Below are 15,138 nucleotides of genomic sequence, written 5' to 3'. Positions count from 1 at the left end.
AAAATGATCTACAGATTCAATGCAATCTCTATTAAAATATCAATGATGTCTTTCACAGAAACAGAAAAACCCATCCTGAAATTCATATGGAATCTCAAGGGGACCCCCAAATAGCCAAAACAATTCTGAGAGAGAAGAACAAAATTGGAGGACTCACACTTCCTGACCTCAAACTTACTACAATGCTACAGCAATCAAAACAGGGAGGTACTGGCATAAAGCCAGACATACAGATCAAGGAATAGGAATAAAGAGGTCAGAAATAAACATGTATGCATGCATCTATGTATGTGTGTAAATATATAATATATATATATCTTTTTTTGAATGATTTTCAACAGAAATGTCAAAACCATTCAGTGGGGAAAGGACAGTCTTCAAAAAAATGGTGCTGAGATAACTGTATATCCACATGGAAAAGAATAAAGTTGGACCCTTACTTCACATCATACACAAAACAACTCCAAGTGGACCAAAAACCTAAATGTCACAGCTAAACCAATAAAACCCTGAAAAAAACCAGGAGAGAAACTTCATGACATTGGATCTGTCAGTGATTTCTTGGATATGACACCAAAAGCCCAGGCAACAAGATAAAACAGATAAACTGGACTTCATTAAAATTAAACACTTTTGCATATTACAGGACACTATCAAGAGAGTGAAAGAAATCCCACAGAATGGGAGAAAATATTTTCAAATCATGTATATGATAAGGGATTAATATCCAGAATATATAAAGAACAACAAAAAACAGACAACCTAACTTAAAAATGAGGAAAAGGGAGACTTCCCTGGTGGTCCAGTGGTAAAGAATCCGTCTTCCAATGCAGGGGATGCGGGTTTGATCCCTGGTCAGGGAACTAAGATCCCATATGCCACAGGACAACTAAACCCGTGTGCCGTGAACTACAGAGCCCACACGCTCTGAAGCCTGCGTGCCACAACTAGAGAGAAGCCTGCGCACCACAACGAAAGATCCCGCATGCTGCAACTAAGACCCGATGCAGCCAAAAAACAAATAAAATAAAAATAAATTTTAAAAAAAATGAGGAAAAGACTTGAATAGACATTTCTCCAAAGAAGTTATACAAATGGCCAAATAAGCACAGTGAGATACTCAACATCACTCATCATTAGGGAAATGCAAATCAAAACCCTGAGATGCACATCACAGCCATCAGAATAGTTATTAACAAAAGCAAACAGAAAACAAGTGTTGGCAAGGATGTGGAGAATATGGAACCCTTACACATTGCTGGTGGTAAAATGGTATAGCCACTGTGGAAACAGTATGGTGGTTCCTCAGAAAAATCAAGCATACACTTGCCATATGACCCAGCAGTTCTACTTCTGGGCATATACCGCAAAAAATCGAAAGCGGGACTCAAACTGATATTTGTATACTCATGTTCATAGCAGCATTATTCATACTAGCTAAAAGGTGGAAACCAAATGTCCATCTATGGGTGAATGGATACACAAAGCATGATATATACATACATTCAGTCTAAATAGAAATGACCCATGTTGTAACATGGATGAACCCTGGAAATATTACGCTACGTGAAATAAGCTAGACACAAAGGACAAATATTGTATGATTCCATTTTTACGAGGTACCTAGTATAGTCAAATTCATAGAGACAAAGTAGAATGGTGGTTGCCAGTGCCTTCAGGGAGGAGGAAAATGAACGGGGAGTTTCTCTTTAATGGGAACAGAGTTTCAGTTTGGGATGACAAAAAAGTTCTGGAAATGGACAGTGGTGATGATTGCACAATAATGTGTATGTACTTAATGTCACTAAGTTATACCCCCAAAATGGTTAAAAAGCTAAATTTTATGTTATGCATATTTTGCCACTGTAAAAAAAAAAAAAAAAAAAAAAAAAAAAAAAAATCTAACAAATCTGAAAAAAAAAAATCGTCTCGGGCTTCCCTGGTGGCGCAGTGGTGGTTGAGAATCCGCCTGCCGATGCAGGAGACACGGGTTCGTGCCCTGGTCCGGGAAGATCCCACATGCCGCGGAGCAACTAAGCCCGTGAGCCATGGCCGCTGAGCCTGTGCTCCGCAACGGGAGAGGCCACAACAGTGAGAGGCCCGCATACCGCAAAAAAAAAAAAAAAAAAAAAAAAAAAAAAAAAAAATCATCTCCATGATTGTCTTTGAACTGTCTCTCTTCATTTCCTTTGTCCATTTTTCTATTTGGCTATTGGTCTTTTGTGGTTTATAACAGCTCTTCACATGTATTAGCAAAATTGGCCTTCTATCTGTCATATACGTTATAAATCTATTTAGTCAGTTTAACTGACTTTTGACTCTACGGCTTTTTTCCACATAGAAAATTTTAATTTTTATGGAGTCAACTTTACCAGTCTTTTATCTAATGACTTCTTACTGGGTACATAGTTTCAGTTTAGGATGCTAAAAAAGTTTTGGAGATGGATGATGGAGATGGTTGCACAAAATTGTAAATACACTTAATGCCACTGAGCTGTACACTTAAAAATGGTAAAAACGTTAAACATTCCGTTATGTATATGTTACCACACTAAAAAAAAAAAAAAGCCCAAGTTTGGATGCTTATATGTTAGGGGTTTAGAGTAGCTCTAACGTTTCTTCCCTCTATGGGCTCTAATTTGTAAAGCATATACATATTGATTTCACAAATCTCTGTGGCACCTGCTAAGCCCCAGAGCAAGGGCTTGCTGGGAAAGCTGAATTAGAGAAACTGGCTTAAACTTGAGGTCAGTGTGCCATCTCTGATCTCTCAGCCTGGGCCTACATTGGGGCACCCCTGCATGCAGGCTTGCCTAAGGAGACAAGATGGGGCAGGCAGAATGGATTTACTCAAGTCATTCTCTGAGCTGGGACCTCAAGCCTTCTTCCATGCCCAGGCATGTATAAAACCAAGAAAGCAAGCTAGAAGGACATCCTAGTACCTCTAGACATGGAGTTTTGAAGTAGGCTGAGCTAAGGAAGTGAGGTACAAGTGGACATGGGCAGTCGACCTTTACACAGTGATCTGGCTTGAATAATGCAGCTTCTCAACCACCAGGTGAGTCCTCTTTCTCTCTGGGGTAGTGGACCAAAAGCAGTGGAGGTGGGAGTTGGCGTGCTTGAGAGGAAGAAAGCCTGGTAATGTTTCTTCTAGCTCTTCTGTCCTGAATGGGGAGGAAACCTGAAACGCCCTCTTTCAGGGTAAAATGTTGGAAGAGGAAAGGAGAAAGTCCATCATCTCAATCATGCACTGCGGACTCTGGGGGAGCAGTACACAAATCATTATTCTCTTTCTGTATGACGTGAACTTTTTCATCTTTACGCACCTCTGATTGACTCCTCGCATAATACTAGTTGGGGACCAGAGAGGCAGCTGAGCAGTGAGAATCACACCTAGGAGAAACTGATTTGGCTTCTGCACATCTGGATGGGCTGAAGTATCTGTCTGACTAAGAGTATACAGTTGATCACAGGCAACACGGCGAATCTGAAATTACATTTTTAGTGGCAAAGGAAGTACATCAACCAACACTTACAGACTGCTTAAAAAATTATTTTCCTCCAAAGTCCACCTGTGAAGGATGCTGTAAGGGTTTGAGTATTTCAATCTTTAATGGTAAAATTTACATTGAATAAACTAGGGCTAATTTAAAACGTGTAGTCTGGGAACTAATTTCCCAAATTATTCTAGTATTGTACTCTAATCAACAGGTTTATAATTTAATGTAAATGAAAATAAGGAAAAAACTCTTCTGCAAGTGCCTCAAAGTTAACTTTCAAGGTCATGTACAAAAATGAGGATTATAAAATCTAATGAAAGTTCATGGCTTGAGGTGGGTCTTTCTTGATTTTGACCAACTTGTTGATGCTTAATGCTAGCTGCCTTGGCCAGCTATGGATACTGAACACTGGCTGTAAGATTTTGTTATAAACAAACACAAGTTCATCACAGCACTAGTCTCTTAACTTGCAGTGAAATATGGAACAGAAAGGAAGGCAACAGTCCATATGGTCACTTTGCTTTCAGAGTGCTCTGTGGCCTCTCTGTCTGATTCCCCAAGAGGACTAAACACCATCCCTTCTATACTCCCCACAATGTCACAGGTATCCAGAGAGCCCACGCAAAACAGGACCAAAGGGGCTTTTTATAGAGTAAAAAATTCTTACCTCAGCACTTGGTGATCCAAGCAGAATATCAATGATAAAATCAGCAACACAGGGCAAGTTATAGAAAGATGCTAATGATAAGAATAAAGAGAATGGGAGCAGGGGAGGAAAATAAGTTAGGAAATGCATTTTCAAAATTTCAAAAATTTTGAATAATTTCTTAAGCTTAACTATCTTAGAAATCATCTCTTCTTCCACACAGAATCAAATTCGGTGCCTCCACAACTGCACCCACGTCTCTGAGTCTATCCCATGAGAGCCTAAGGTGCTCAGGAGCAGGACTGTGTCTGGGTCATCTTCATACGCTGACATTTTTGCACGATGCCTTGTGCATACCAGTTACAGAATAAATGCCTTGCCTTGATAAAACTATCAATACTTGTGAACTATAAAATGTACCCCACAATACACTTACAAATGATAAAAAAGCTGTAATTTTTTTATCTTGACTTGAAAATATCTCTATAATTAAATAATTGCAGGAAAATCGAACTAAAAGTATGGTATATGCTCAAAGGCATTTCCTAATGAATTACTTTCATATATAAGCCTTTAAAAGCATTTCTGCTCAAAGTAAATCATTTCTGATATTATTTAACTGTCCCATAAACATCTAACTTTTTCTATATGTTTACCTTGACATCTTATATGATGAGTTTGGATGTTATACTAAATACATAATGATCACCAATTCTATGAACAGGCAGTCTGAATCAGTAATAATAGCAAAGAATGGGGCTCTGATGTGTTGGTACAATTTTAAAAAGTGGAGTTGTTAAGACCTCATCCCTGAATAAGTATTTATTGAGGGCCTACTACACATCACACAGTGTTTGGGTGCTAAGGATTCAGTAGGGAACAAAATGAACAAAAGTCTCTTCTTAACGGAGCTTACCATCTAGTTGGGGAGGGGATAATGACAATAAACACAGTAAGTAGAGAAATTATATTGTATGCTATTAAGTGACAAGTGATATAGAAAAAAAAAAAAAATAAAGGGTTTAGGTGATGGTGGGTGAGAGAAGGGTTGCGATTTCTTTAAAAAAGGCAGGGGAAGAACATACCAGGAATTAGGAACAGGCAGTGCAAGGGCCCTGAGGCAGGAATGTGCCTGAGTGTCAGGGAACAGCCAGGAAGCCAGGGTGGCTGAAGCATGGTGCGTGAGGGGAGAGCGGGAGAAGGTGAAGGCACACAGATGTCACGGGGGTGGATGGTGTCAGGCCTTAGGAAAGACCTGGCTTTCACTCAGTGTGAACCGAGAGGCCACTGCAAGGTTTTAAACAGAGGAGTGATACACTCTGACTTACATTTTAGAAGGTCCATTCTGGTTACTGTGTGGAGAATAAACTGCAAGGGTAGAAGCAGTGAGATTAGTCAGGGCACTACTGCTATAATCCAAGTAAGAGATGATGACAGGTCAGAGCGTGCTAACAGTGAAGGTGGTCTAAAGGGTGGAATCTAGATAGAATTTGAAGAAGGATGTGCTGACAGATTAGAAGGGTGTAAAAGAAAGGAATCAAGGATGTCTCCAAGAATAAAACTGCTATCAATTAAGATGGGAATTCCCTTGGGCTGTATGAGCCAGACCAGTAGTTCAGATCTGGACATGTTAAGTTTGGGAAGTCTATCTAAGTGGAGATGTCAGGGGAGCAGTCCAGGCCGTACAGCCGAATTTAAGTGTTATCAGCACACAGAGGGAATTTAAGGCTGTGAACGTGGATGTGATTATGTGGTGAGAATGAGTGCAGACAGAGATGAGGGACTGAGCCCTGAGGTGTCTAATGTTAAAAGTACGATTAGCAACAGCCCTAGTTTGCCAAAACCAACAATAAAGACAAAAGGGCAAATCTTATGTTTCATAATTTTTAATACTGGAGTCATTATCAGTTTAGGAATTGATATATAATTCTACTTCTATAGTTTATGACATACAACTTTGGGTTGTTTTAATTCCTCCACTAGATGGTAAGCTCCTGGAGAGTAGACACACTGCCCTATAACAGCTACTGTGGAACCTGGTGTATAGAAGGTGCTCAATAAACACTTGTTCAGAATTTAAGTACTCTAGCACTATTCTTACCTATTCCACATGCCAACTTTCCCGTTTGCCGTTTCTGTTAACATGACCTTATCTATGAAGGGATAGAAATAATTCCTAACAGAAACCTGGCCTTTTACTAAAAGAGATGAATGGCAAGTAAGCCTCCTGCATACCCAGTTGTTGGCTCCGAAGCTGTAAGCATGTAACAAGAAGAGACAAAGCCTCTCCAGCAATCAGTGAGTCTTTGGTGGACACGGACTGTTGTCGCACACAGATGCCTGCATGCAGGGCTACCGGGTCCCCTTCACTTCCAGAGCTGCAATTGCTTCCTGGAAACAGGCAAGCAGAAGGTTACTGTGGATCCCACAGGACCCTTGAGATTATAATATCCTTTAATGAGTCCCATAATCCTCAAGTGAAAGTAAAGAGTTCAAGAAGACACTTTAGGCTAAGAAACAAGAGAGACTTAATCACTTGATTTGAACCTCATTGCTTTGTACTTAAAACACATTTGGAACCATTAAAAAATATGTTTATGAGGCAAAGCTAGTTTCAGGTGATAGAAGTAAGAACACTGCAATTTTGGAGGCATGTGGGAGTCCTGGGATATTAGAAATGTTCCTTATCTTGATTTAGATGGGTTACACATATGTAAAAACACTAAAAATCCTACATATTTGGCATTTCTGCCCTTTACTGTGTGCATGTCATACAGTTTAAAAACTTTTTAATATTGAGGTATATCCACACACATAGATTGAGCAGGGAAACCAAATGAAGCTGAGAAATAAAGCTATTTATAAAGGCCTAACAGAAAATAACAGGCCAAACCAAGAAAATGATTTTTCCAGGTAAAACTTCTAGATGCATTTTTATTACAGCCACAATTATTGGCCTCACTACACTTTTACACTCAGCAAGCTAAAACTCTGCTTGGTTTCTCTATATTCTGTATTGATAACCTTTTTTTTTCCTCTTAGTATGACACACATAAATGAAGTATGCATATGCATACATGCATATTTGAATGTGCACAAATCTAGAGTGTTTAGCTTGATGTTCAGAAACATTTAGTTTTAGCTTCCGCTCAAAAACAAGAGAAAAGGCTTTCTCCTTTCTGTGACTCTGAACAACCTATACAAAGATGATTCTTACAGCTACTTCCTGCCCAATATTCTAATTACTTTATCCTTTTTAATCAGTACCTGAACTGCTGAGCCTGTTTCGAATTCCAGCAGGAAACAGAGAATTACTTTCTTTAATTGGTTGGCTACTCCCAACGAGGTCAAGCCGTCCTGCAGCTGCAGCCCATGACAATCTCATGAAACAAGCCACAGTAGATGTGAAATCACTGACTTCCATTGTCTAAGGAAGTATGGAGAGAGTGTTGTGAGAAAAGGCAGTACTTGAACACACCCCGCTGACTTCAATGACCTCCCCCCGTCTCAGTTTTGAGACTCATTTCCTTCCAAGATCATCCACAAGATAGTCTTTTCCATGCTTCCATACTGTTCAAAGACTTTCACTACCATTCTGCTATTTGTAATACAGACTCTACTCTCCATGTTCTGGCTTCAAATTACCCATCACCAATTTTGTTTTCATAGTTTCCCCTCTTCCACATTCTGCTTTTTGGCATATGTGAACCACTGTGTGACCACCCACACAGGCTCTGGCTTTCTCTCTAAGTGCTCACGCCCTCCCTTTCGCTTGAACAACTATCCTCTCTCCAAGCTAATCTCTGTATATCGAATCCCTACCTATTCTTGAAGGCCTAGCTCAAATGCCACCTCCTACATAAAATCATCTGTGATAGACACACATGAAGATAATTTATTCCACCTCCTCTCACGGCCTGTAGAATGTTTTGCCTTTGTAGTTCTCTTATAACATTTGATATCTTCTACCTGAATTACAGTTATTTCTGCACTAGTGATCTCTTTCTTACTCACCATAAGCTGCTTGAAGGCAATATTCATGTCAGTAATTTTTATATCTGCATACCATTCCATACATACCGCCTTCTAAATAGGAGGTACTTAATATTTCTTGCATACACAAATCACTTACTTGTATTGCAACTCGAGCAGCAGGGATGATTTCCTCAACCCTAATGGAAGACCTGTCAGACACTGACAGCTGTCGGTAGGATGACTTTTCCGGGGTACCACATAAGGACATCTGCCTGCTTGTCTGCCGGCTGACATTTCGGAACGGGCGAGAAGTGAGTGCTTCTATGCCATCTTTGGTGAGGTCTTCCTCTAATAATGTCGGCAGTGTTTGTCCCACAAGTAAAAATCTTAAAAGGAAACAAAAAGCTAGGCTTAGTCAAAGTCATTTCATACTATTTTAAAGGATGGGATTTGGAAGAAAAAGTCAAGAATTGCCTTCTGAGACTAACGCAACATATTTACATACCTTGCAAGTTGTAGGCAGATGGAATAAACTCCCTGCCTTGTTTCATAGTCTACTTCTGATGGGATGGAATCTCTCTGCATGACATTTACAACCAAACTTCAAAGAAAAGAAAAAAAAAAAAGGCAGATATTAAAGACTTCTATTTCTTTTATAGGAAATTTTCTGTAAGTAATTTGATTGCTTATAAATGTTATCAGTTACTTAAAATTTCAACAAGATCTTTACCTATAAATGGATCATACATATTCCTATTGCAATTATTTCCTATGGTACATATAACCCTCCTGGTCCATTTAGAATTAGACTCCTTCCTTAGCCAAAAAGATAATCAACACAGAGCGTATGGATGGTTCTCCTTCTCACTAATTGGTTTTGAGTGCACCCATCAACTGCTATCTTGGTACTAGTAGAACTGTCAATTCAAAAATATGTCCAGAATTGGTGTATTCCACAAAGCTTGTTTTTCATATCCACTACCACCTATATTGCTGTAAAAGCTTCCCAACTGTTCTTCCTGATTCTACTCTTGATGTTTCACCACCAAAATCTATTCTCAAAAGATTAACCAGAGTGATCCTTTAAAAATGGAGGTCACCATGGAACTGCTCTGCACAAAATCCTCCCATGGCTTCCTATCTTCTTTATAGTAGCTTGTAAGATCCTGCATAACCGGACCTCTGGTATCTCTGTGACCTCATGCTTCCTGCCCTGCCCCCTCACTTGGCCCCAACCACACTGGACCCCTGCCGGCTTCACAGGCACCAGGTTTGCCCACACAGGGGCTCGCACTGGATGCTCCTCTGGACAGCTTTCCCCCGTATCTCCAGGTCTTGCTCCCTCACGTCCTTCAGGTCTTTGTAAAATGTCACCCCATCAGTGAAGCTTTCTCTGATCACCCCACTGGATATCAAACCCTCTCCATCCACTCTTCCTTGTCTTATTTTTCTCTACAGCTCTTATCACCACCCGACATACACTTCTACTTCTTCGTTTATTGTTTGTCTTCTGTTCCAGACCGTAAGCTTCACGAGGACATGGATTTTTGTTTCATCTATTCACTGCTCTGTTCCCAGTGCTTAGAACAATGCAGGCACGTGTGTTAACTGACATTCAAAAATAAGCCAGGAAAAAAAAAAAAAAAAAAAAGCCAGAAGTAAAATGCCTTTGTTAGCACAGCTCTGTAACTGGTTGAGTGATCTGAAATGAGTTTTAACCTTCTAGTTCCACTTCTCTGTTTCCCACCCCCTTTATCTCCTCAAGGTCTCACCCAACTTCTCTTCCCCTGAAGGCCTCCAGACGGGAATTCCTTCAATTACCCTGTGTTCAAACTTCAAGTTGGTCTTCACTCCTTCCTCCCCCAGAGGAAATGGCATATGCCTACTTCTTTCTGGGGCAAATCTCCTTCCAACTGCAGTGGAACTTAGCCCCATTGGTTGATCATCCCCCTTTCTTTTATCTTTATTCTTTTCGTTTTCATCGGCCCCTTTTAGTCAGCCTACAATGAGAATCAAGTCTTCTACAAATTAAAATCAAAACAAAAGAGCAAACTTGTCCTTCAGTTATTCTACCCTTCAAATTCCTGTCACCTCCTTTTTCACACTCAACATAAAGCAGAGATTTCTACTTACTGATTCTGCTTCCCATCCTTACACTTGCCACGCCCACACCTGGCCAGCTGCTTATGCCCTAAAGGCTTTACTTACACACTGATGTCTCCCTGAACCTCTAGTGTCATTCTCCACTTCTCTCGAGAGCATCATGTCCAAACCATCCCCTCCACATGACTCACAGGGACCTCGTGTGCAATCAAGTTCTTGACTTTCTCACTTTCCTCCATCTCGTTCCGTATTTATTTCCCATATGGATTAAAGATTCACCAATCACTCACTCTCCCAAGCTAGAAATCACAGGGCATTTTATAAATGTTCCTACCCTATATCTAGTCATAACGACTTGCTTATTTCACCTTATAAATGTCCTTCTACCACACCGTCCCATATTTGGAAACTGTCCCCTCTCGTCTGGAACAGGCATGGTTCTTACAGCTCTCCCTGCCTCCAGCCTCTCCCTCCCACTTCTCCTCATCTTCTCCACTGTAGCCAGAGTAACTGTTCTAGGTAACTCCTGGGTTAGAAACCTCCTGTTTTTCCATGGTTTACAAGATAATGCTGAAATTCCTCAATGTGACCGCTCTTTATGTATTTCTCTCCTTTATCCTCTGCTCTAGCCTCACTAGGCAACTGTATTTCCCAAGACAGGTCATGATACTTTCACTCATCCCTACCCCACCTCTGGCTTAGAGAGCCCTTTTCCCCTTATTTCCTAGGGAATGGTGATTCATCGCTCAATTCCTAGCTCAAATGTCACTTTCTGGGAAGCATTTCCGACTCTTATTATCCTAAGCAAATCTAACCATTTAACCACTGCTTTCTTCCCCACCCCACAAAGCACTTTTTATAAGCCTCTGTTTTGATACTTAAAATAACTGTTTGTTATTCTTTATTAAACCATGAGGCTCTCAAGGGCAGGGATAATATCTTTGCACTCCCAGCACTAATGCCTTGCACAACATAGATTACCGGCAATCAGATTCACCTTATCTCAAACTGATGTGGGAATGAACAGAAACAGTAAGCCTTCTCTCCTCTACTCGAGAATTTCCCTCGCTACCAGAGAGGAAAGAGACATGCTTCTGTCAGTTTTCCAAATAATCAAAAGTCATGAGATGAGTTTTAAAATATTCCAAAGACTAAAACATCATTCCTTCCTATTGTAACTCTCATAACACTTCACATAATGCCTTGTAAGAATAAGCAAGGCTTGGCAGGAGAAATTAAAATAACTAGATTCATTTTCTGTAATTCATATAACATAATATCAAAACTCTAACCTCAAACCTCCTGCTTTGAGGAAGTTCTCACAAAAGGATTTTGCACAGTTTCTTGCCATGTCATCATCAGCTGTTGGCATGAGTTTGGAGCTTAGAACCTTGGAAAAAGATAGCGCAATTAATCATCCCAACATTTCCAGTTGAAATTACTCCTTTATACTAAGTAAAACAATGAGACAATTTGAGTCAGAAACTCTTGAAATGCTGCTCTTTTTTTTTTTTACCCCCAGTAGTGTAAGGAGGCTGATGTTTCACAAATAAAATAATCACATTTTCCAAGTTCCATTTACTTAGCATGAAAAATCTTCCTGTTTTTAAGAGAGCTGGTGTATTCTTCTTTTTAGGAAACCAGCAAATGTGAAGGTCTCAGGCTCCCAGAGTTAGATAAGAGCAGGTAACATTACGTGTTATGCTGATATGTCCCAGAAAACGTATATAAACTAAAGTCTTATAAAACAGCCCATTTATTATAAACTCTGGATGAGTTGCCTGATAATGATTCTATCTCCTATTTACTGAGCACCCATTTACGAAGTACTAAGCATAAGGTGAGGTACTTAACATGCATTCTCTCTTAATCTCCCTATGCACAGCACAGGTATTTTACTCTACAGGTAAAGATTGAGACCTGAGAGGTTAAATGACCTCCCACCCGAGGTCACATAGTTAGAATTAAAGTCCAGATGTGCCTCATTCTAATACCCATGCCCCTTTTATGACACTGCAATACCCACCTAAAGGAAAGCTCAACTAAATATTCTGGTATAGTAGGGAATTATTTCACATAAATACTCATACTGTGGTATGAGACTATGAATCCAGCTCACATTCTAGTTTTACCACCGACTAGCTGAAAGATCTCAGATATGTAATTTTCCTTTTTTGCCTCAGGTTTCTCATCAGGTAAATGAGGACAATAATTACCTTTAGCAGAGGATTGTTTGTAAGTAAGATAACACAAGCTTAAGGTGCTTTAGTACAAGCACTGGCACAAAACAATTGCCCAGTAAACAACTGCTTATTTAGTAACGATTTTTAAAAATATTTTAAAGCTCACTGCCGCAGTTTCCCCAAGGTTTTAATCTAGATGTAATTCAAGATCCTTTTCTATTCAAAAAAATCTGCTTCTATGAACCTATTAGTTTTACGAGCTTAGATTTTTAATGTGTTTTTGTTTAAAGATGCTTTCCTCCTAAGTTGCCCTTTGGGAACCAGGCTCACCAGCCTCAGATCATAAGCATCACACAGGAGAATGGGAACCCTCTGCTATCCTAACCCCTCCTGAATGTCAACAGCCACATGCACACTCCCCATGTTTAATGGACAATTTAGTGAAGATGGAAGGTTTCTCCAAAGGAATGGGTATTTGGAATATCCACTTTGAATTTTCCTAGTAGGCAAACATAAGTTAAAGATCAAAATACAAGCACATTAACCTTGCAGGTAATAGTAAAAATAAGTGCTCCGGGAGTGTAGGTTTTCTACATTTTTTGTGTCAAGCAAAAGAAAACCTATCAGAGGAATTTCCAGTTAATCAGAAGTCCTAAAATTATACTGGAGATAATTTATATAACCTTTGGCTCTAAGATAATGCAATCTAGGTAGCCAATGACAAGCTAGATCCACCGTTGGGCCATTCTGTTTCTCAGCGTGCTCTCAGATGTGGGTGTTACAATTTATACCTTAACTTTTTGAGACAATCATTCAAAAGCAAATGACAAATCTGGCAGTAATTGTAAGATGCCAATTTTGTAAGCTTGAGTTAGCCAAAAATTTCTAGGTAATTTTCCGTTTTAGAATATTGTATGTATTTTTAAATGTCTGCAAGAAATAAGGACATATTTTATTTTTAAAATATTTGCTAGATATTTTCTCCTTTTGAACCCAACAAATGTTTTCTTCAGAATGATTATTTTAAGGCAAATATGAAATGTTAACACAGCTCCACCATATAAATGAGTGAAACATAAAAATGAATGAATGTAATTTTATACTCCAAATTAGACTGTCAGATGAAATACAACTTGGAAAAAATGCCCAAGCAGGTATTTCCCTACCAATTATGACCTATGTTGTGATTCAAAACCTACTGAAGATAAATGGTAATTTGATGATTACGGTTGCTTAGGCACTGATCTGGATTCCTTAATAAATAACTGACTGGATAGAACATCTTAGGGCCAAGCAAAATCGTTCTGGGCTTTATTTTCTCCAGATCTTAAGTGGCTTGAGGGTCTAGCCCCTCACCCTCCTCCGAGAGTGGGCCACTCTCCACACTGCTTTGTTACTGCTTTCATTTCATGACTCAGCCTATCCAGCCTCCCGTATGTCTTACTCATAAGATCTTGGAGCAATTATCTTGTCTTTTCAACTCTGACCCTTTAAATACCACAATGACTTGTAGACAGTAAACAGTTAGTAAATGTTTACTGAACTAAATCTACTAGTTTAAAGCTACTATTGGGAAGAAGGGTAATAAAAATATTCTTTTGTTCACAAATTCTTTCAATTCTTTTTTTTTTAACCTTGAAATAATAATGTTAATGTGACTCCTGACAAACTCCTTATAAAGCTTCATTAATGGCAACAAATTACAACAGCTTTTTAAAAAAGTTAGGATGCATTTAATAACAAGAAGGCTGAGGATTAGTAACTGATGTTATACAGACTTGCAAAACTTCCAGAGGAAGATAATGACACATTTTAATACATAACGTTTCCTAATTATTTATTTACATGCTATTTTGCAAGTGTAACAATGCACACAGGTATAAACTGAAAAAGAAAACCGAACATTTTCAAAGTCTAAAACAACAAAATACTTCAATTTATATTCTATTTTTTACTTTTTTTAAAACTAATTTTTTTTAACAAACCATTCAATAGTAATAGAAACCTATTTACTTCTTTTTGATATCTGAAAGCATGAACCTTTAGGCCAAAATGAATCAGTTAAAATGAAATAAAAAGAAATGAGGTTCCTTACTTCTAAGTTGTAGAGTACTCTGAAGGTGGACATTCCTGGAGCGAAAGATCGAAACAGACTTTCTAAAATTGAACTGGCACTTGGCTGATGCTGCTGCTTGGAAGAGAGGGATGGGGATTTTGAAGACTGAGCACTTGTTTCAGACAGCAATGTTTTCTAAGTTTAATAGAAAGACAAAAGAAATATACAGCTCAAAAGCACAAATTAAAGAGAAGCAGATATCACTACAGACTCTAATATTTTTTCTGACTTTAATATAATCAAATCAATGAAATTTTCTAAAAATTAACCTCAAAGCCACATCACTCTAATTATTAACAAAGCACTGAACTCCATCACGCAGACAGTAAATGCTCAAAAGTATTCCAATCCTACAGGAATGCTTCTGGGATTGTATTCTAAGCAACACTAGTGGGGTCAGCCTAATATGTTTCCGTGTTTTTAAAATTTGTACCACTAGGAGACTTCCCTGGTGGTCCAGTGGTTAAGACTCTGCGCTCCCAACGCAGGGGGCATGGGTTCGATCCCTGGCTGGGGAACTAAGATCCCACATACCGCAACTAAGCTCGCACGCCGCAACTACTGAGCCCATGCACTCTAGAGCCCTCGTGCTGCAACCAGGGAAGCCTGCGTGCT

General features: G+C 39.2%; 1 protein-coding gene across 1 annotated transcript in view; it reads right to left on the bottom strand.

Annotated features, from left to right (window-relative positions):
* Positions 1-14,658, bottom strand: part of LOC131749695 (ubiquitin carboxyl-terminal hydrolase 24-like) — a gene marked incomplete at both ends in the record, with an annotated part of 46,079 nt that extends 31,421 nt beyond the window's left edge. The window contains 8 exons of the mRNA XM_059051592.1: positions 3,327-3,487; positions 4,168-4,238; positions 6,382-6,537; positions 7,414-7,573; positions 8,279-8,507; positions 8,627-8,722; positions 11,517-11,614; positions 14,503-14,658. Of these exons, the coding sequence (XP_058907575.1) occupies positions 3,327-3,487; positions 4,168-4,238; positions 6,382-6,537; positions 7,414-7,573; positions 8,279-8,507; positions 8,627-8,722; positions 11,517-11,614; positions 14,503-14,658 (1,127 nt within the window). The remainder of the gene's footprint in view (positions 1-3,326; positions 3,488-4,167; positions 4,239-6,381; positions 6,538-7,413; positions 7,574-8,278; positions 8,508-8,626; positions 8,723-11,516; positions 11,615-14,502) is intronic.
* Positions 14,659-15,138: the final 480 nt, after the last annotated feature.

This window comes from Kogia breviceps, unplaced genomic scaffold, assembly GCF_026419965.1.
Source record: "Kogia breviceps isolate mKogBre1 unplaced genomic scaffold, mKogBre1 haplotype 1 scaffold_308, whole genome shotgun sequence".
NCBI lineage: Eukaryota > Metazoa > Chordata > Mammalia > Artiodactyla > Physeteridae > Kogia > Kogia breviceps.
This window is presented reverse-complemented; position numbering and strand designations above follow the sequence as displayed.